Source organism: Rhyacophila brunnea, unplaced genomic scaffold, assembly GCF_057557595.1.
Source record: "Rhyacophila brunnea isolate RB1 unplaced genomic scaffold, BYU_Rbru_1.0 scaffold_14, whole genome shotgun sequence".
Taxonomy (NCBI): Eukaryota; Metazoa; Arthropoda; class Insecta; order Trichoptera; family Rhyacophilidae; genus Rhyacophila; species Rhyacophila brunnea.
The window spans coordinates 7,425,176-7,447,403 of NW_028232796.1; the positions used below are offsets into that span (position 1 = coordinate 7,425,176).

Below are 22,228 nucleotides of genomic sequence, written 5' to 3' on the forward strand. Positions count from 1 at the left end.
CTTCTCACGGACTATTTTGGCGTTGTTTTTCTTCTATTGGCAACTTTTTTCCGATTTCTCAAAATTATAGTATTTTGGGCGTACTATACCTGTTTTATATCGTACATAGTACGCAGACGAAAATTATAGTACAAATACTATAATTATAGTACGGATGGCAACACTGAGTCTATGGTTCTGTCAAAACTTGTTTAGTGCTGCCATTATCGATAAATATGCTAGACAAAAAATAGTTTCCTTACAATATGGTATTTTTGCCACAAATTTCATAAGTTTCCGAACACAATTCAGTTTCATGGCACTATTAGATTTTGTTTTTAATTCTCTCTAAAATTTAATGTTGTAACAGTCCATTATTATTGTCATTATTTCTTGATACAAGCATATTCAGCGCTTGGCCGTAGTCATGGGGCGTGTACGACGCGGAATAGGCGCGGGGACGGGCACGGGTAGAGTGTCCGTAGTAGCCCGCGCGCGTCCAGTCGTGTTCAGCATCAAATCAGGGATAGGAAACCATAAACGTTTTTACGTTTATAGAAAAGTTTTTACTGGAAAACTCCTATTTGAAATGGCAAAACTTTCCAGCAAAATATGGGGCCAATGAAATCAATATGGAAAGCACTAATTTAACAGAAGAATTTTATAACTTATACAAGAAACTGCGGGAACAACCAGACAAGTTTTTCGAAAAAGAGTAACATGAGAAAATATTTGATTAAGTATATTCTAATTGATCTAAGTTTTTTTCTATTCTTTTTGAGTCATTTTTTAGATCCGACTATCGCCTTTTGGCATCTTCAAACACCACCAATGGTGAATACACACTGTCATCTGATACAGTTAATTCCTGTTTATTTGGTAAATTTATATTTATGAATTTAAATTCAAATTCCATCAAGTACCCTTGGTCGATATTATAATTTGATTATATATTGGATAATAAGTAAGTTAAAGTTTAAAAAAGACTTTTCGGTTCATATGGTGTGAATGTAGGTGTAGAATGTACGCTTCATAACTTTGCACCCCGGTTCTAGGGTAGAACTGATGTACCTACTTAATATATTTTATTTTTATTATGTTTATATTTTTTTATTAAGGAAAACAAACAGTTACATCGACTACAAATATGTATAAAATAGACTAGAAAAAGATATTGCAACAAGCAAAGTTTCCATATAAATTATAATAATTATAGTTAATCATATTATAATTTAAATACAGAGAAATTAGATAAAGAGACAAATGAGAAAGAATATTGAATAATTATAGACAAAAAAAAACATTTTTTATGTACCTACCTTTATAAATATAAGTAAGATAAGTATACAATATTATATGTGCGTTAAGAATTATTGAAATTTAAAGATATTATTTTTACATAATATATATTTATTTAGTACTACATTTATTATATTAATACATTTGATATAATTTTATGCGACGTAATAAGGCAAAGAGGCGTATCAGTGTAGTAAAAAGTGCAAAGTTATAAAACGTATACCTACTTTACATCACTTCGCACTATCTATGCTTTGTGAAAATAATACCACAAATACACCAGACGCGCGCGGTAAGCTCATGATGGTTTGAGACACCCGCTACTCGCTCGTTTCCCTCGTCAGCGCCCGTCCATTCAGTGCGGACACCTCTATGCGCGCAGTATGGGAAGAACGCGCCGCATACGTACGATCTTGCCTGCGTCGAGCTAGACGCGCCAAAACAACACGCGCGAACACCCGTCCCCGCGCATTGTCTACGGACACGTCGAAACATGTTCATACGTTTGAGTTGCCCGCACCGCCGCCGCGCCGCGCCCGTCAAACCACCACGGACGAGCACTAAAGACCTATTACACGAGCAAACTCGCAGACCCAACCAGATTCAACGATCGTCGACTTCATATAGCAATTACATGGAACGATTCAGCTAGGTACCAACTTTACCCAATCTTGTTGACATTTGATTTGATTGTTTCATAATATACCTACGAGGGTTGTCTCCAAGAATTAAAGACCTTTATTCAATTTTTGCGACGCGGTTGTTATTAGTCAAAAGAGCAGCACTGCTGTAGTGCACACTTCCCTCTCTAGAACGAGTGGTGAGCCGGCCTGGTAGCTGCTTCAGTGTGACCTTTGCATCTGCTTGAGATGGACTCTCCGCTGTCAAATCCCACCGCCTGCGAGATGTGTTCAATCCTTCGCTTTCTCAATCAGGAGGGATTCCACTCTGTTGAAATTAATCGTCGTTTTACATCCATTAAATAGATCCATAAATTTTATTGTAATGTGATGAACCAGCGGAATGTCAAGAAGTGGTGTGCTGAGTTTTCGAGTGGTAGAACGAGCGTTCATGATGAGGAGGTGAGAGGAAGGAATTCCTCAATTGATAACGTTTCGTTGAAGGAAATCAATGATAAAATTTGTGAAGATCACCGTCTGACAGTCCGTAAGCTCGCAATTTTGATCCCAGAAATCAGTAAGTCTACTATACAAATGATATTGAGGGAAACATTGGGATATGCAAAGGTGTGTGCTCGTTAAGTGTCCAAAATGCTGACAGAAGCTCACAAGCAGATTCATGTAAAAAGCGCTCAGGTCTTTTGGACTGTTTTTCGAAACAAGGCAAGGCTTTTTTGGACTCAGGTGACAAAACATGGGTACACAGCCTAACCCCAGAGTCAAAAGGCAATCAACGACATGACATGAAAAATAGTGGGGATATGTGGTATGTAAGGTGAGTCGGAGTCAGTGTAACTTTGGGGTGTAGCTACTAAGATATCTCAGTATCTACTACAAATTGGATGATGCCATATATGAAAAGGTGATAGCAAAGTCACCGATTTATAAAAATAATCAGAAATGGTGTCGATACCATGTTTTTGAGGTGACTAGATGGATTATTCTCCAGACGACATTTTGAAGTCGATGAGTGAGATGGTAGCTGTTACTAAACTATTTTTTAAAACACGGAAATCTGCACATTATGGCTGTAAATTTTGGTGAGTATAATATGTGTTTTGATACCCTGCTTCACGCGTTGTTATCGTTTTACTTATTGATAAGCATTTTAAAGCTTTAATCGAGTAGACACACTTTCCCCACGAAAGTTAACGCGTGGGGTAAGTGCGCCTTTTTTGTGTCACACTTCCCCCATATATTTTCCATGAATTTGCATAGTCATTATTTTAACAAGTGATGGGACACGACGCATTATTTATATCGATCGAAAAAATGTTCGCAATTATTGTTATAGTTTTATGTTAGGTAAGTAGGTAGGTACTCGGAAGAGTGCATGTGTTTCAATTTAATACCTACACAAGTTTTTAAAATAAGTGCTTATCTAACATGTGATAATAATTAATGTCCATTTTTTCGTAAAAAAAATGTTTTAGTCCATTGTGTTGAAATTCTATACTGTAGTTTTAACTCAAGACTCAATATCCATTAAATGAAATATTACCTTTCTATGCATATAATACATTATGGTTTTGAAGTACTTTTGGAATAAAGATGAATTTAGTTACACTTACCCCAATATTGGGGTAAGTGTAACAAACTGACTAGTGAATAAAAAATATTAAAATGTCGTATTATAGTAAGATATACAGTGGGTTCCTTCTGTACATATTAATTGTAATGCTTTTGTAGATCCTAGAGTAAAGTTTTCAACTGTTTAAAACACACCTATTCATCTCATTGAATTATATGTCACACTTACCCCGACTCACCTTACCTAAAATATCATATTATTATGCTTTTTTTGTAAAAATGAAATTTTCCTGATTTTTAAAATAATAAAGGTCTTTACTTAATTCTTGGACAACCCTCGTACACAAAGTTGCTTGTGTGAAGAATTATAATTAAAACAAAGAAACATAGACACGTAATGAGCTGCTGTTGTCTAATGTCTGATTCTAACAAGACCATATGGGACCCCAACTGACCAATGGAGGTTTGTATTAACAGATTTTTGCTTTTACGAGAAATGGATGTTAGCCACTTGCTTAACCTTCTAGGTCCATACTCTGACTCCAAACACAAATTGAAAAACAATATGTGTAAGATTTAAATCTGAGACCCATGACGTTATAAGCCAACGTGGGCGTTATATTATTATATTTTTAATATTAATACTATCGACTGAAGGTACTTGATGGAATTTGAATTCTAATGGATTCAAGCTCTGTATTATTTCATTTAAGTCGTTTTTTGCAACCCGGGTTTCGCCTTTCAGCACCTTCAGGCGCCGTGTACACTCACCAAAGGTTGTTATATCCTGTATGATGTTTTACATATGAGACTATATTATGGTCAATGTTATTGATACAAAATTTATATATGTATGTATGGATGAGGATTTAGGTATGACAAGTGTATATTAGGTGAGTTTATATACATTACATTAGGCAAGTTTATATGTATTTTTTAAAAATAATGTTATAAAAAAGTAGGTACCATGTAAGAGTATTATTAAAGACTAATATCTCATTAGTTAACCCCAGTAATTATTAACTTAGAATTGACGATTTACACCTCTTGAATGTAGTATTTTTATTGTTCATAAAGAATAATGATCTATATTATGTTTTATTATAATATGCTATCGAGTGTATTGTAATTAATAAGATAGGGTTTTTACTAATTTGGTTTTTTACCGACACTTCAACTATTCATAATTTGTTTATTGTATTTTTTGTAACCTTTGACTTGATAGGTAGGTAATGGAGTTTTTACCTACTTTATTGTATTGATTTATTATATAAGCTAGAGCAGGGGCGGGCAAACTTTTTGGATGGAGGGCCAAATTCAAGAATTCAAAATGAGCGGCGGGCCGCAAGTAAAATACCATTTTTAGATATACACTATTTATTATCATGAAAAATAAACATTACAAAAAAATTAATGAGAAGAATGAAAGTGTTGTACATTTTTTCAAATTCAGGTGTTAATTTTGTGGTTGATATTTTCAAAACTGCTTGTAAATAGGCATCGGAGATATTTGATCGTAAAGAATTTTTATTGAGGTTCATGATCGAAAATGTTTGTTCACATATATAGGTTGTTTCAAAAACAACGAACATTTTCCTTGCATAATCTTTAAGTTGTTCGAATTTGTCTGAATTAATTGAAATCCATTCAAACTTTTCACCATATCGTGGGCATATATTTTTTTTCCTTGCAACGCAGAGTTAAAAGTATTTAAATGTGTCACGATGTTCAACATAGAAAATAGTGGTTACATAGTGTGAGGCGAGACGCAAGGAAGACATACTGAGATAATACATTAACGAAACAACAAATTCTTCAAATTTTAATCTATTGTCAATATTTTTTAAAAAAATATAAAAAAGTTATTCGTAATCAGAAGTAGAATTAATGATGGCGGGCCGCAAAAAAATACCCGGCGGGCCACAGTTTGCCCTCCCCTGAGCTAGAGTAAAGAGAGTTCGTTGTCAGTGTGTTTACCTTTGGTGAGTGTACACGGTGCCTGAAGATGCCGAAAGGTGAAACCGAGGTCGCAAAAAATGAATAGTACAGAGCTTGGATCCATTAGAATTATTATATTTTTGTTTTGTATTATTATTCTGTTGAAATAATGAATAGTCAGGTAGTAGCGTTCATTATTTAAATGTCAAATTTGTGTTGTTATGTCAAATGCAAGACAGGACATGCTGAAAATATTGTTTTGTAGCGTGTGCGATGCCAATGAGCTATTTTTGAATGTGGTTTCCTGAACACATCGAAGATGTTCGAGAATAGTGGGGTTGAATTTTCACAAGAATTCTTTTTTAATGTCATTTCCCGATTGGTTCAATTGCCCAAACACGGAGCTAACTTATACACATTTCACACACCCCAGTTTATGTCTTCTGATTCTCCTTTTACCGTCTGGTTTGTTGTCTTACCATTTTAATAAAATTCCAATTACAGTAGAATTTTATTTTGAATATATTTGCGATAAAGGTATGAGGGTGGGTCAATAATTCCTTTGAAAAAAGCATTAAAACAGTTTTTATTTTTGTATTTTTTTTTATTTCTCAACATAATCTCCTTGGAGCTCAATACACTTGGTTAGACGTTTCTCAATTTTTTTTAAACCGTCAGAAAAATAAGTTTTCGGAAGGTCCTCAAAATAAGCATTTGTCCGATCGATGACTTCTTCATTTGAAAAAAAACGTTGTCCACTTAGCCATTTTTTTAAGTTTGGGAAAAGGAAAAAGTCACTGGGGGCTAAATCTGGCGAATACGGTGGGTGGTCGACCAATTCGAACTTCAATTCTTCAATTTTAGCCATTGATTGTAAACATGTGTGAACACGGGCATTGTCCTGATGAAAGAGGATTTTTTTCCTGTTTAAATGAGGCCGTTTTTCTTCAATTTTGTTTTTTAGCTGGTCCAATAAAGATGCATAATAATCCCCAGTTATTGTTTTTCCTTTTTCCAAATAGTCAACGAAAATAATTCCACGTGCATCCCAAAATACAGTAGCCATAACCTTACTAGCTGATTTTACGGTTTTCGCCTTCTTTGGACATGGTTCGCCTTTCGCAATCCACTGCTTTGACTGTTCTTTCATCTCGGGAGTATAGTGGTGTATCCATGTTTCATCTACAGTCACAAAGCGACGAAAAAATTCATCCGGATTGCGTTGCATGAGCGACAACAGGGCTTTAGAGGCCACTACCCTATTGCGTTTATTGTCGACTGTGAGCAAACGCGGCACCCATCTTGCAGAAATTTTTTTCATGCTCAATTTGTCATGTAAAATAGAAATGACGCTACCTTTTGAGATCCCTGTAACCTCAATTATCTCACTCAACTTTAATCTTCGGTCACTTAACACCATATCGTGGATTTTATTGATCATTTCTGGTGTAGTCACCTCTACAGGACGTCCTGAGCGTGGTTCATCCTTTGTTGATGTACGACCACGTTTAAATTCATTTAACCAGTTATAAATAGTTGCAAGTGAAGGAGCAGATGTGCCGTGAACTAAATCCGACTCATTTTTTATTTCCTTTGCTGTTAACCCTTTTATATTAAAATGTTTAATAACAGCTCTAAACTCAATTTTCTCCATTTTTGTAAACAAGCAAATTTTTTTTTTAAATGTACGAGAAACACACAACAACCCGACCAATCTGATTGAAACTTCGCAGCATACTGAATCGGTAGTGCCGCTGCATGAAAACAAACCGCTTACAGTACTAGTCGCGCCACCTGTCGGCTTTTCTAAGGACTTATTGACCCACCCTCGTATGTATAAGTTAAAAGAGCATATTATTATAATTTGAAAATAAACTAAACATTAAAACTAACTGTAAATGGTCAGGCTTGAAAGACAAAAACGTTTACCACAATTAATTATAGAATTCAGGCCGTTACTTTCAAAATCAGTATCCTCCATATTCCACCATTTTGAGATAGTCGCAAAAAGAAACCATCAAGAATATTTCAATCCCCATAGGAGCAAAGAAACCTATCTCAATTTTTTAGCGAATTTGGGTTACATAATATGGTATTGGACATATTATTATATATTACGTTTTCAAGAGATAAAATATGGTTTAATACGTATCTCCTGAAAACACTTCCTTGTTAATGTCAGTGGAATGTAAATTTACTTGTGTTTGACGTCTCATGTAAAGTAGAGAAAAAAATGAGATACATTTCTTCCGTCCTAAAGCCTAGTACCCACGTACATTCTTGCTTGATTGAGTATGTTGACTTGGAAGCATGCTCGTCGTTGCGTCCACACAGTCGAGCAACTCGACACAAGACGCTGCGAGGCCACCGTCACGACTTCGACCACAAGTGAGAGCGAGGCCACACGAGCCTTGACGGTGCGTCCTCACTCAAATTAAGGACCTTCAATCTTTTTCGGATAGCGCAATTTGTTTGATGTCGAACAAAAAACCATCGAGCCAGATGGTCCACACGTTGAGAAATGTTAGAATGAGCGTAAAACCATCGAGCAAGAACGTGCATGTGTACTTACTATAAGAGGACAGTTTAGGACTGCAAATAGAAAAAGCGGATACTGTAATAAAATGTCGTTAATGTCATTAAAATAAATAAAAATTCATGTTTAATGTTAAACCACATTGTAATCAATCTCTGGTTTAACTATATTAAACTAACAAACAGAGCTGGATATGAATATAAATACGATGGAAAAGTACTTACAGAATCAGTCAAGAAAAACTGGTATTTAGAAATAGACTGGTACTATTGTAAATTGATAATTACAGTAACTCTGAATAATAATTTATTTTCAGACTAGTGATATTTATTGTCGAACAAGAACTTCTTGTCTGCATGTTAAAACTGTGAACTTATAATCCCCTCAAATGCAGCTAATTGCACTTCCGTTTTCAAATGAGGAACGACCCCAAATTTATCATTTCATTTTATGCTTCCGTGGTGTATGGATCTAGCAATTTACGTAATTTGAAGCTTTTTATATTAAAAATATTTCTGAAACGATCAGAAATGATGTTAGAATTATTATTAGTAAACTTTTGGTTTATTGCGAAGAAGAAAAAGAGAAGATGGAGAGCCGATAGGTACATTATTTAAACACGCCTCTAGTACGTGTTGCCGCAATGACAGGTACGCGACTGAGAAGTCTTCTAAATACGACTACAGCGACTTCCTGTTATCGCCTATTTCTAGTTGTCGGTACCTAGTAAAAAAAATGAAAAAAAAAACAAGTGTTTTCTTAAATTTTATTACACAAATATAAACAGCTACCATAAAGCTATAATCACAGAAACTCTTGCACAGCATTTCAAAAATAAAGAAGAAAAGTGAAGACAATCGGATTCGGAAGAGAAACTTTCTTATTCAGAGGAGAGGAAGAACACAGTGACAAATTAACATAATGTCAAATTTATCAAAGCTAAACAGCAAATTTTATGGAGGTAGCAATGTTTACAAAGTGAACTAACAATCACCACGCTTTTCACACGGAGTACAAAAGAAAACATAAAAAAACTGTGTATATAAATTGGAAGAAATATAACTAGTATAATAATAATTAGTGTTATTGCTATTTTAATAAAACACTTTCCAGGTGCTTTGTGATATCGTGGGCATAAGGCACCTTTCAGTATGTTTTAAGCATGGTAGAAGTCTACCAATACTTCTCCAGACTCTTGACCAAGTCTTTCGGGTCGGTTTGAGGTCCATGCCTCTCCACGGGTTGGCCTTCCTTGTCAATGATGAACTTGGTGAAATTCCACTTGATGAAATTGCCCAGGGTGCCTCCTTGTTTTTCCTGAAATAACAAATTGAATATGAATAAGACTTTTTTGTTATAAATATTTTAATTTCTGGTAACCAGAGGTGGAGAGCAGTGATGTGCACTATTTTTCGTTAAATTTCGCCAAGTGCAACTCAGGGATAGATTTTTTAAATCAAAACAATATAATATTTTATCCTACATTAGACGTGCAAAGAATCCTCTTTGTTGTCAAGTCGTCAGATTAATTTCAGTCATCTATCTCGGATAACTAATGGTCTCAGTCGATAATAAAACACATGTCAAAGAACAGTTGGTACAATTAGACGTCGTTTATCCACAAATGATGTAAAACTAATTAAATCTGTCAAGTTTGCAGTTTGAAATTTATAATATATATTGTGATGTAGTCTGCAACAAGACGTGAAACAATAGAGTCAACATAAAAAGATAAGTCGCGTGTTTTAATATAATGTGTGCCTTCCAAAATCCAAAATTAGCAATTGTGCTTAATAACTTTGACTCATTCTAATGAAGTTAGTTTGAGCTGATTTAACATGATGCCCGATCAGGGTAGTTCGAAACGTTATGACATGGAAGACTTATCGTAGCGGTCTTGACTGTTGCTTTTTGGGTCACATAATATAATGAATACATGGAAAACTGCATTTTTTTGTTTTATCAGCCTGGGTTAAAAAAATTGAAATTATTAATTTTTTTGAAATTCTTGAGATGTTTATCAGTGGCACTGTTAAATATGCCAAGGCCTCGAGGTACCCCGTGCGCATCACTATGTTGGATCACTCGCCTTTTGATTTGAATTGCATCTATGAATGCTATGGCTGGTCTAATTCACATGTTGTTCTTCCAGTCAATACTTGGGTGCAGGGCATGGATCCAATAAAAAGATATATTAAGATATCTCCATACTACCTTTATGCATTTGCATAATTTTAAATTCAATCATGTCTATATTGTTAAACGTAGATCGCATGAGTAATTCACAATAAATTATTGTATATTTTAGCGTACGTTTACAGTAAAACCTTGATGATTACATCAATATATAAAAATTTATCTATTTATCAGATAACGAAATTCAGTTTTATCACACCCATTTTTGTAATTTTCGAGATAATTATAAAAAAATCAGCATACTTCAAAAGTTCAAACAAAAATTGATAGTGTGTTCAAGGCAGGATTAATGAAAGCAAGCACCTCAACATCGAATACGTCACGCCACGACGGGTTTGTGGATATATCATCCGAAGACAAAGAGATAGGAAAACCTACTTTATTATATAACAGACTTTCGGTATAACCGGACACTCTCTCATATCCGTTATATAGTAGTTTAACTATATTAATAAAGTTCCATTCACTTAATACTATGAGTGAGATTATAAAATAAATATGAAAGATTAATACATCTACACAATTGCATGACTAATGCATTAATCCAATAAAATTTTAGTTACTGTGCAAAAATGAAATCGTGCATTCACAAGTAAATTATTTAAATCTGATTTAAAAGTACGGGTCCATCTTTTATGTAACCTTAAGTTAGATAATGCGTACTCAACGACATGACAATGCTGAAAATAAAATTATATCAACAAAAACCACACTGACATTCTAATCAAAATGTTTGGCACATACATAATTTATTAACCGTGTCTAGACACATTGATAAGTGAAGCAAATTTGAGTGGGTAAACAAAGACTAAGTCTATAGAGATAATACAAATCAATTAGGTGTAAATACTGACTATAGGCAATTATTGTATAATGAAACTCCGAAGATAATACCTAGAGGTGAAGACTCTTTGCTTGCCTATTTCCCGTAGGTAAATTATTTATTTATTATATGTGTCTACTATAGAACATGTGATATTAATCATTTCTCTGGCGATTGTGTCAAATAATTATTGGTGGTGGAATAAATTGACTTCAAAAAAATCGAAGAATAAAATATGTATTAGAGCAGTTTACTATTGCACTAAGACGTATTGAAGCGGCAAATCAGAGCATATAACAAGTATAATAGTAAATATGGGAAACAGAATGATAATATAATTTAATTGTCATTCTATTCTGTAATTTTTTTAAACATAAATTACCTTTAAAAAGCTCCAAAGAGGATGCGCCTGTTTACCGTTGACGTCAATCTTTTCAAACATATCAAACTTCACATTCCTCTCTGCCGCAAAGCAAACTATCTCATCCGCATTGCCTGGCTCTTGACCGTTGAACTGGTTGCAAGGGAATGCGAGAATTTTTAGACCTGAAATGAAGCACCAATAAACAAATCAATTCAATTAAAAAAATGGCATTATTATAAATAAAACCCCTACAGGACAGCATTGCTGCTATCACCACAAATAGAATATTTATTATCATCAAATCTTGCAATCGATTTTTAACTAACTTCCCGTCTAGCTAGACATTTGAAACTTTAAGAATATATCAGAATCGATTTTTAACTAACTTCCCGTCTAGCTAGATATTTGAAACTTTTAGAATATATCAGAACACGACGCCAATGCATTTTTTAAATACTTTTAGCTATCTTTAAGTAGAATTGATATCATTTTCAGTTAATTCTGTTTTGTATGAGAAGTTATTTCGGAAGAAATCCGTAAAAAGTAAAATTATTATTGGTTGCTAAGTGGGTCCTAGCAACTAAATTATTAATATTCATATATACATGCGCTACTATGGAAATCAATATGACATTTCAGTATTATTTCTATAAAGTATAAATTTTTTTGATCGTTTAAGCTAGTCAAGTCAAGTTTATATGATTCAACAGAAAATTTAAAAACGTAAGTATATAAAAAGTTCTTTTTATCTTGTAATTATTTATACATCAATTCTATTTTGTACCCTTAAGGTGACGCATCAGTGAAACGCCAAATAATTTTCAACTGTACGCGCGACGAAATTTTGGACTCGCTGCCATTCAGTGAGAGAATGTTGACCCGGGAACACGTCACTTTGCTGCGTGATGGCGACGGGTCAATTAATTCTAAAATCGTGTAAAGATGACTAAAAACGTTACCCATTTACTTTAAAAAGAAAACATGTCAGTGAATATATTATTATTGTTACTAATAGAACAATAAACAGAACATAAAATGGACGTATGTTGGATTTATATGACAATTAATATTTCGTTTGACAGGCGTCATTTTCACCCGCCACCCGCAATCCGCGCATCGCCTAGCGACGATCTTTTTAGACCGTGCCTCAACTAATGCATGGCCTTAATATAATGAGCCAACTGTATAATTTTGTGACTGTTAATATAGATTATATGAAATATTTAAGGTAGTGAAGATTAAACTGGCAACAAGTGATATATAATTAAAAAAAGAATTGCGTATTTGTGTGTGAAACAGAATACAAACTTGTAACTAATTTGAATGAAATATTATAAGCATTTTATTCCCAATATTGGACATGACATGTAAAATATCTAAATATAAATAATTTTCATAGCGACTCTATATAATTTGAATGTATTGATTTTGCCTTATCCTCCTTCAAACACAAATAATATTAATAAACAAAATATCAATACTGTTTCACGAAATAATAATAAAGGATTGTTTCTGATTGAGACCTCATATACAATGTGTAATCGCATATTTAAGTGTGAAGTCGATTTACGCGACTTGGTCATCGCACTTGAATTTTATGTCAGTACTATACGATTCAAAGAGGTTGGACGGTCTTTTATACGGCCATATATTTCTGATACAACATTCCACGGTGAAGTGTGATACGGCGAACTGGATACGTACAAGTTTCCGGACACGCTTTTTCGATACATGCAAGTTCTGTGATGGTGGAAAATCTGTGGTATTCTTAACTGCAATTATATATTATATTATTATTCTGTGGGCCTACCTTTAGTTTCTCCATATTCTGAATACAGTTCGACAAGTTGCTTGTAGTTGTTTGCAGTCAATCCGCACTGTGATGCAACATTGACAATAATAGCGACATGGCCCTTATATTTATCAAGTTTTACCGCATTTCCTTTGATATCAAGAACTGTGAAGTCGTAAATCGACGTTGCTGTTTTATAGTCCGGGTTTTCTACGGATTCTGACGCCATGGCTCTATAAAAAATAAAGAAAACATTAATTTATTATTATAAAGCTAAAATAATTTTACTAAGGATTAAGAACCAAAATTTAATAATCCTACCCATTATTTAAAATAATTCCCACACAAGTGACAAAACACAGAATTGAAATTGATGTCATCATTGTATCATTGTTCGTTCATCAAGTAACACAGACTAATCATTGCTAAGAGAATTGAGTAAGAGTAAACAGATTACAATATACATACTAATGAAAACAATGACGGAGTTATTTTAAGATCAAAGTTCAATAACTGAAACTGCCGGCCGGCACGTAATATTATAATTTTGATGATGACATAGATTGAAATCTTATCTCATCACAAATGATTAAATTACCTGGTTGCAGATAATTGGAGAGCAGCACAAGTTACGGCAAACAATTTAAGGCCAGGAATGCGAAGGCTCGAACGCAAAATTAACATTGCGATTGCGCCTGTCAAAAGTTAAAGCAAATAAAATAATGTTGCTAGTGTGAAAATATATTTTTTAAATTTTCTAAAAAACTATAATTTTCCCTAAATATCTTTTTATATAGTGTATAGGTCAACTATAGGTACATTTTTTATTGTCCTATTTTTAAATTTTTCATCACATCCACTGTCCAGAGCAAAAGAAAATTTAATTTTATCGTAAATCTGTGTTTTTTTATATATAAAATAGGTACATTATGATTAAAACTTGTTAGGTATAATTAGTCTTCAGATTAAAAAAAATATTTGTTCCTCTTTTTAATGTTTTTATATAAGTAGATAGATACATCAATGAAAACATTAATTTATAATGTAAATTGTCAAAGAAATGCAACAAGATTCGGTGCCTTTGGACGAATCTGTTTAGAGAAATGCATGTTATTTTCATCTTTCACAATATCTTGCTTGGTGCAAAATAATAAAATATGCCTAAAAGCATCTAGCACTTAATGGTCCTGATAAAAAATATTAAATAATGTGGAATAAATAGTATACTTATATGGCGCTTTATTTATTTATTGTAATACGACTTCAAGAATTGGACACTATTATAGAAATTAATATGAAAGTAACAACAAGATACCTACCTACCTGAAAATTCAGTAAAGATACTTTACATGTTTATCAATCAAGTCACGGAAACATTAAAACTAGACTATAATATTATTCGTTATTTTTTAATAATACCTACCTAAGTACTTACATCAAAGATACTTTTATCATTTTATACGATTACACAGTTTACTATAAATAAGTTTCGTATTAAACCGAAAATATGTTGAAAGAATATTATTTTCATTCAAAAACATTACCTAACTATCTATCTAACTAAAATATCTAACGCAAAAAAATAAATAATTGTGCATATCTTCAATGTCCAACGAGGAAAGAGAGATTCTCGATCCCTAATAAAAATATGTCAAACATAAAATATATTACAACCACCATTAAACTTTCTCGTCCTACGTCACTATTTCACTCATCCATGTGACGCTCAGTTGTTTCAGCTCCTAGTTGTACCGGCGCCTTCTTGTCGTAGTGCCCACTTGTCCCGGTGCCCAATAGTCCCAGCGCCCAGCTGTCCCAGAGGCTATTAGCGTTACCAGTGACGTCCCTAGACAAAATGCCGCCCCTAGGCAGCGCTAAAATGCCGCCCCATTTTTATACAGTATTTTTTATCATCGTTACATGACCCCAATATTTAAGAAATGTGTTGTATGGATACATTACAACAAAATGTATACCACTAAATCCAAAATTTAAAAGCCATCTCTTACTCTCTATACTTACTTCAATAAACAATATTGTGGGTCCACGGTTTCATTTTCGTTTGAAAAATACACCTGACAACTTTCAAAACACCCGAGCTAGGTAAGTACCTTTGTACGAGGGTGGGTCAATAAGTCCTTAGAAAAGCCGACAGGTGGCGCGAATTGTACTGTAAGCGGTTTGTTTTCATGCAGCGGCACTACCGATTCAGTATGCTGCGAAGTTTCAATCAGATCGGTCGGGTTGTTGTGTGTTTCTCGTACATTTAAAAAAAAAATTTGCTTGTGGAAAATGGAAAAATGGAAAATGGAGAAAATTGAGTTTAGAGTTGTTATTAAACATTTTAATATAAAAGGGTTAACAGCAAAGGAAATAAAAAATGAGTTGGATTTAGTTCACGGCATATCTGCTCTTTCACTTGCAACTATTTATAACTGGTTAAATGAATTTAAACGTGGTCGTACATCAACAAAGGATGAACCACGCTCAGGACGTCCTGTAGAGGTGACTACACCAGAAATGATCAATAAAATCCACGATATGGTGTTAAGTGACCGAAGATTAAAGTTGAGTGAGATAATTGAGGTTACAGGGATCTCAAAAGGTAGCGTCATTTCTATTTTACATGACAAATTGGGCATGAAAAATATTTCTGCAAGATGGGTGCCGCGTTTGCTCACAGTCGACAATAAACGCAATAGGGTGGTGGCCTCTAAAGCCCTGTTGTCGCTCATGCAACGCAATACGGATGAATTTTTTCGTCGCTTTGTGACTGTAGATGAAACATGGATACACCACTATACTTCCGAGATGAAAGAACAGTCAAAGCAGTGGATTGCGAAGGCAAACCATGTCCAAAGAAGGCGAAAATCGTAAAATCAGCTGGTAAGGTTATGGCTACTGTATTTTGGGATGCACGTGAAATTATTTTCGTTGACTATTTGGAAAAAGGAAAAACAATAACAGGGGATTATTATGCATCTTTATTGGACCAGCTAAAAAACAAAATTGAAGAAAAACGGCCTCATTTAAACAGGAAAAAAATCCTCTTTCATCAGGACAATGCCCGTGTTCACACATGTTTACGATCAATGGCTAAAATTGAAGAATTGAAGTTCGAATTGGTCGACCACCCACCGTATTCGCCAGATTTAGCCCCCAGTGACTTTTTTCTTTTCCCAAACTTAAAAAAATGGCTAAGTGGACAACGTTTTTTTTCAAATGAAGAAGTCATCGATCGGACAAATGCTTATTTTGAGGACCTTCCGAAAACTTATTTTTCTGACGGTTTAAAAAAAATTGAGAAACGTCTAACCAAGTGTATTGAGCTCCAAGGAGATTATGTTGAGAAATAAAAAAAAAATACAAAAATAAAAACTGTTTTAATGCCTTTTTCTAAGGAATTATTGACCCACCCTCGTACCTACCTATAATTCAAAATATAATTCGCAAATCTGCACGTGTCATTGCTGGTCATCAAGGACGTGACGTCCAATGACAACAGAAGTAAACTAAACATCGCAAAACTGACCAAAAATACAGTCCTGTTAAACCTTTTATGTTAATTCTTAATACATTTTGTTTCCAATGCCGTGCCCAGTCGGCGGCGCCAAATCGTCCTAGACCCCAGTTTTAAATAATATTATGTTGTTTATAGTTTATATAATTAAGTTTTTTTTCATAAGAAATATCACATAATATTATACCTACCTAAGCAATATAATATACACGTCATTATCATAAAATGTGACGTTAAAAAACAAACGTGGCCATCTCCAGTCAATGACTTTTTTGAGATTTTTGGTTGTTATGACTGCTTGTGTTGTTTTATATAATAATATTCACTTCAGACATGTCTATCTCCTTATTTTCTGCTTAAAAAATCAAAATAAAAGTTTTGATTTTTTTCAAACTTAGTCATCTCCATTGACTTTTTATATCAAACGTGGTCACATTCGTCTTAGCCAATCACGACGTAGCACTTTTTCAGAATGGCCAATCATGTCGTGGCATTTTATCAATATGGCTCCCATCAGCAAAAAGTTTTCTCTGTATATAAGATGTGCTCTTCAAGTTTTTAAGCGAAATAATTGTCAAAGAATGGAATAAAATCCAAATAAAGTTTGAAATAGTGTCTCCAGATAATGCGCGAAAGTTTACCAGATCAAATTATACCATTAAACGTACAAAGAAGACTGAAAAACGGTAAGTAAATTTTGATTTTCAAACGTTTTACGATAGTTAGCATCTTAGAACCTCAGGGCTGTGCCTTGGCTGTTCATATTTTAAGTTCAGTTTTAAAGCTGCATAATATCGTGTAAACTGGTTCAGTCATCTATATTTTTTTTATATATTTTTATTCAAAAATATTGTTATGTTTGCTTAGTTACCTATTTAATTCTAATATCATAAAACTCAAAATAAATTCATAAACCCAATTATAATTTTAAACTTAAATTAAAGTGTTAGTTGTAAATATGAAATAAGTTATACATTTATATTGTTGTTTTTTTCGGGTGCCGGACGAAATCCCGAAGGCCGAAATCCCGAAAAATAAAAATATATAAACAGTTATAATTTTCAACCAGCGGCACCCCAATAGGCGGCGCTTTTCCTCGATTCTATAATTTAACAAGATAATTAAAATAGTTATATAAAAACTATTATTAATTATAAAATGAAGCAAGAAAATAATTTTCAACCAGCGGCACCCCAATAGGCGGCGCTTTTTCTAGAGTGTGTAATTTAACAAGATAATTAGAATAGTTATATAAAAACTATTATTAATTATGGAATAATGCAAAAAAATAATTTTCAACCAGCGGTACCCCAATAGGCGGCGCTTTTTCTTGAATGTGTAATTTAACAAGATAATTAAAATAGTTATAAAAAAACTATTCATAATTATGGAATCAAGCAACAAAATAATTTTCAACCAGCGGCACCCCAAAAGGCGGCGCTTTTTCTCGATTGTAATATTTATCTAGATAATTAAAATAGTAGTATTAAAAACTATTATTAATTATGGAATGAAGCAAAAAAATAATTTTCAACCAGCGGTACCCCAATAGGCGGCGCTTTTTCTTGAATGTGTAATTTAACAAGATAATTAAAATAGTTATAAAAAAACTATTCATAATTATGGAATCAAGCAACAAAATAATTTTCAACCTTGCTCTATTTATAGTCCCATATAATAAATCATATGGTCAGCGCTCGAAATGGAATATTTTACGAACCGGAGCGCTCAATATGTTGTGAAAATGTTAACATAGTTATCTAATTGGTTGCGTATTTTATAAAAATAAGTGTGTTATGCCGTGTCCACACTGGCAACAAGTTGCTGGCAACCTCATTAAATTTCGATTAAAATAATTTTTGGTCAAACAAATTTTGATAATTATCTTGAAATTTAATGAGGTTACCAGTGTAGACAAACTTTTAGATTTTTACGTTAAATGGAAAATCTATCTCACTGTTAAATTAATATGTCCACGAGACGGAGCGATAATTTTGGAGATTTTACGAACCGGAACGACGCTCCGGTGCGGTCCGGTCCATTTCGAGCCCTGCATATGGTAAATCCTATGGATTGCTTCGATGGGTTGGTAGTGCATTGGTGTCTATGATTAGTGCTTGGCAGCCAGGGAACGCCAAGGGTTTAATACCAGCCGAGTGCTTGCCCTAAATCGCCCTCCCAAATAAAAAATACGATTTTAGTGGAAATAGTACAGAAGTCAAAGAAAAGTTTTTATTGTCATCAAAATATTTATAATATATTATTTTACCTATTAAATAATATAACATTCGGAATAAGGTATAACGTAAATCGATAGTTATGTATCGAATGAAGCATGAAAGCACAATTTGTAAAATAATATTTAATGTCATGGAGGGAAATTGTACCGCAGGCGACTTTTTTATCATGCAATTCATTTTTTTTTAATAATATATAAAACATATTTTTCGAACTTTCGTCGCCCCCTGAATTCTGCCGCCTAGGTATTTCATACCCCTAGCACCTACGCTTGACATGTTCCTTTTGGTAAAGGATAATAATTGACCTAGGCATCTGTTACTTACTTGAAGAGGCTGGTATCCGGACATGGCTCCATAGCTAAAGATTGTATTAGTTTCGTCGTGCGTTACGATATTATATTTGGTTACATGTAAATTGTACGTGTTACATTTTACCGTAGCACAGTTTGTCGTGAGTTTTCTTATCGGAAAGAGATGACCGTATACTATACGGTCGTCGATTTCGGTATTAAAGTCTGTTTACATTCATGAATTTAAGAATGAAAACCTAACCTTACCTAAACTAACAAATAATCTAGTAGGTATATCGGCTATTTTAAAAATTTGTTAACCGCTGGATTTCTTCAAACCGACAAGAACCGTGTCTTATTTAGACATGAATTCTATCTCAGTACCTACTAATAGTACTATACGACCCAAAGAGGTTGGACGGTCTTTAATATACGACCATATTATATTTCCGATACAACATTTGACGGTGAAGTGTGATACGGCGAGCAGCATACGTACAAATTTCCGGACACGTATATATTTTTACATTGATGATAAAATGATACTACACAAATCAAAATCACCCATGTGTATTTAAAAACAAAATCGGTGTGCGTACTTTTGTACGCGCGTTAGAAGTTATACTTTGGCGTAACAAAACAAAAACAAAACTTGTGATAAACTAGATTCTTTGACTAGCTCTTAATTATCTTGTTAAATTACACACTCAAGAAAAAGGACCGCTTATTGAAACGCCGTTGGTTTATTTCTATACACTTTAACTTATATTACTAAATTATATAATGTTTTCTCGTTGTTTTTATTTTTAAAGTAACAACTGCAACTATGACGTTTAATAGTTTGTTTACGTAAGGAATTGCAAATGGCCGACAATAATAAATCCGCTGCCTAGGCAACGGAACAATTCTAAACTATAATATTATTATACTGTATAATCGTCACGATTGCAGTATCATACTGTGGCGTAAAGGTAGTGCGTTCGGCTGATAACCGAACAATCGGTGGTTCGAATCCATTCGAGTGCGTTTTTTTCGTGTGAAAAAATAAATTATGTGTTACGTGTCACACGCCACAAATACACTCTGATCTGATTTCCCAAACGCGCTAAAAGAAGTATAACTTCAATAAATTAACCACAATATAAACGAGAAATATTATTATGTTATGGCAAAATGAATAATGCGGGTGACTATAATATTATTTTATAAAACGAATCACGACGAATCTCGGAACGCAGTTTTCCGTAAAATTAAAACGTGGAGTTGAAATAAATTGAAGATCTTGTAATAAAAACAACATACTAATAATATTACCAATATTTTTTTGTGAGAGACTGGAAACGTTATATTATTATCTTGCTTCGAAAATTTATTTTCCTGAAATTATAGACCACACGGGAATGGCAATTTGATTATTTTTACATTATTTATGAATGAGTATGACTAATAATATTGTTGTTTACAATTTCTTCTGTTGAGACTATATTGTTGCGTTTTCACCTGTCGATTTTTGTTGTTCAGTTTTCTGTTGAAATAATAAGTGACATCCTTAGACAAAGTGTCGTCTATATATTTTTTAGGGATAACGTAGGCTGACTCTTAAAAATAATATTGCAAGTATGAAATTGTACATTTTAAGGGGATTGCCCTCGGTAAAGCAGCCTTGGTATAAAACGATTAACAAAATGTTATTAATACTATCGACCGAAGGTACTTGATGGAATTTGAATTTAAATTATAATGGATTTAAGTTTTGTACTATTCCATTTTCCATTAAATTTCCAAGACGTTGCCATTGTTTCCCAGTATTGACGATTTAACACCTCTTGAATGTAGTCTATTTTATTGATTATTATTTAATGATCTATTATTAGGGTTTGACGATGTATACGATATACGACAATTGATTGTATTATTAGTTTATTATTGTTTTTTCGACTTCAACTATTCATAATTTGTTTATTATATTTTTATTGTGATACTTGACTAATAGGAAGGTGATAAAGTTTTTACTTACTTTATTGTATTAATTTATTACATAAATTAGAATTAATTATATTCGTTGTCAGTGTGTATTTACCTGCTGGTGAGTGCACACAGTGCCTGAAGATGCCGAAACGACTCAAATGGAATAGTACAAAACTTAAATCCATTAGAGTGCAAGTATGTATTAATACCTAATACTTAGCTACTTTATTTTTAAAGAGATTTATACCAATTAATGTTCTCCTCTACGCTTATTTCAACTTATCATATTATACATCTAGCAAATATTACCAGGTGCAGTGGCGAAGGGTGGAGGTAGGCTGTTAAAATCCGCCATAAATAGTGCACACTAAACTTTGTCAGTCATACGTATTTGTTTTCATTGTAATAAGACTACATTTTACAGATGGTGTTGGTTAGTTTTTAAAATTCAATTAAACCCTGCGAAATCAAGCCATATTAAATAATTGTCAAAAAATACGCGTCTATTATATAAATATCTAAAATTATGCAATTAAATCATACATTATAATATACATTATTATTACATACTTTGGATATTTTATAGATATAAAAATATTTTTTATCTTCTTATTATATTTTGGTTTAGGCAGGGCTTAATGAATGTAAAAAAAATAACCAACAGTATGTGTAATATGTATTCTTAACGAAAACAAATAAGTATGAAAGAAAAAGTGTGCACAATTTTGTCGTATCGCCCATCCAAAACTATTATGGCTTGGTTTAGGCAGGGTTTATTTGATTTTTAATAACTTACCAACACCATCTGTTAATTGTAGTCTTAGCTCAATATAAACAAATACGTATGACTAACAAAGTTTAAAGTGCACTATTTATGGCAGCCTAACTCCTCAATTCGCGACTGGCAAGTGGTAGTACCACCTATCAACATTAACATACGCCTTTTCCCTGTATCTCTCTCTCTCTCTCTCTCTCTCTCTCTCATATGTGTACGTGTATGTTCTGTCTTACTGTCTGTGCTTTGGTGTTGCAGACTCAATTATTTATTTGTGAGTTACTGCATCAGTCCGGCG

The 22,228-nt window shown here is 33.4% G+C and overlaps 1 protein-coding gene across 2 annotated transcripts; it reads right to left on the minus strand.

Annotated features, from left to right (window-relative positions):
* Positions 1 to 8,714: 8,714 nt before the first annotated feature.
* Positions 8,715 to 13,846, minus strand: LOC147075575 (uncharacterized). Of its 2 annotated transcripts, none has more exons than XM_085941865.1 (4): positions 13,736 to 13,846; positions 13,156 to 13,370; positions 11,364 to 11,527; positions 8,715 to 9,279 (listed from the first exon to the last, which is right to left on the minus strand). In XM_085941865.1, the coding sequence occupies exons 1-4, from the start codon at positions 13,819 to 13,821 to the stop codon at positions 9,136 to 9,138; spliced, it is 609 nt and encodes a 202-aa protein (XP_085797991.1). In that variant the 5' UTR covers positions 13,822 to 13,846; the 3' UTR covers positions 8,715 to 9,135. The 2 variants fall into 2 exon arrangements, with proteins under 2 accessions (XP_085797991.1, XP_085797992.1); XM_085941866.1 differs by lacking the exon at positions 13,736 to 13,846 and adding an exon at positions 13,459 to 13,554.
* Positions 13,847 to 22,228: the final 8,382 nt, after the last annotated feature.

Bases quoted from the DNA above. Each gene is read 5' to 3' on its own strand.
- LOC147075575 (XM_085941865.1), bottom strand. From the start codon at position 13,821: ATGTTAATTTTGCGTTCGAGCCTTCGCATTCCTGGCCTTAAATTGTTT. The intron at 13,371-13,735 runs GTAATTTAATCA...TATTTTTTATAG, and splicing joins CTCCAATTATCTGCAACCAG to AGCCATGGCGTCAGAATCCG. The intron at 9,280-11,363 runs GTAATTTATGTT...TTGTTATTTCAG, and splicing joins CTCTTTGGAGCTTTTTAAAG to GAAAAACAAGGAGGCACCCT.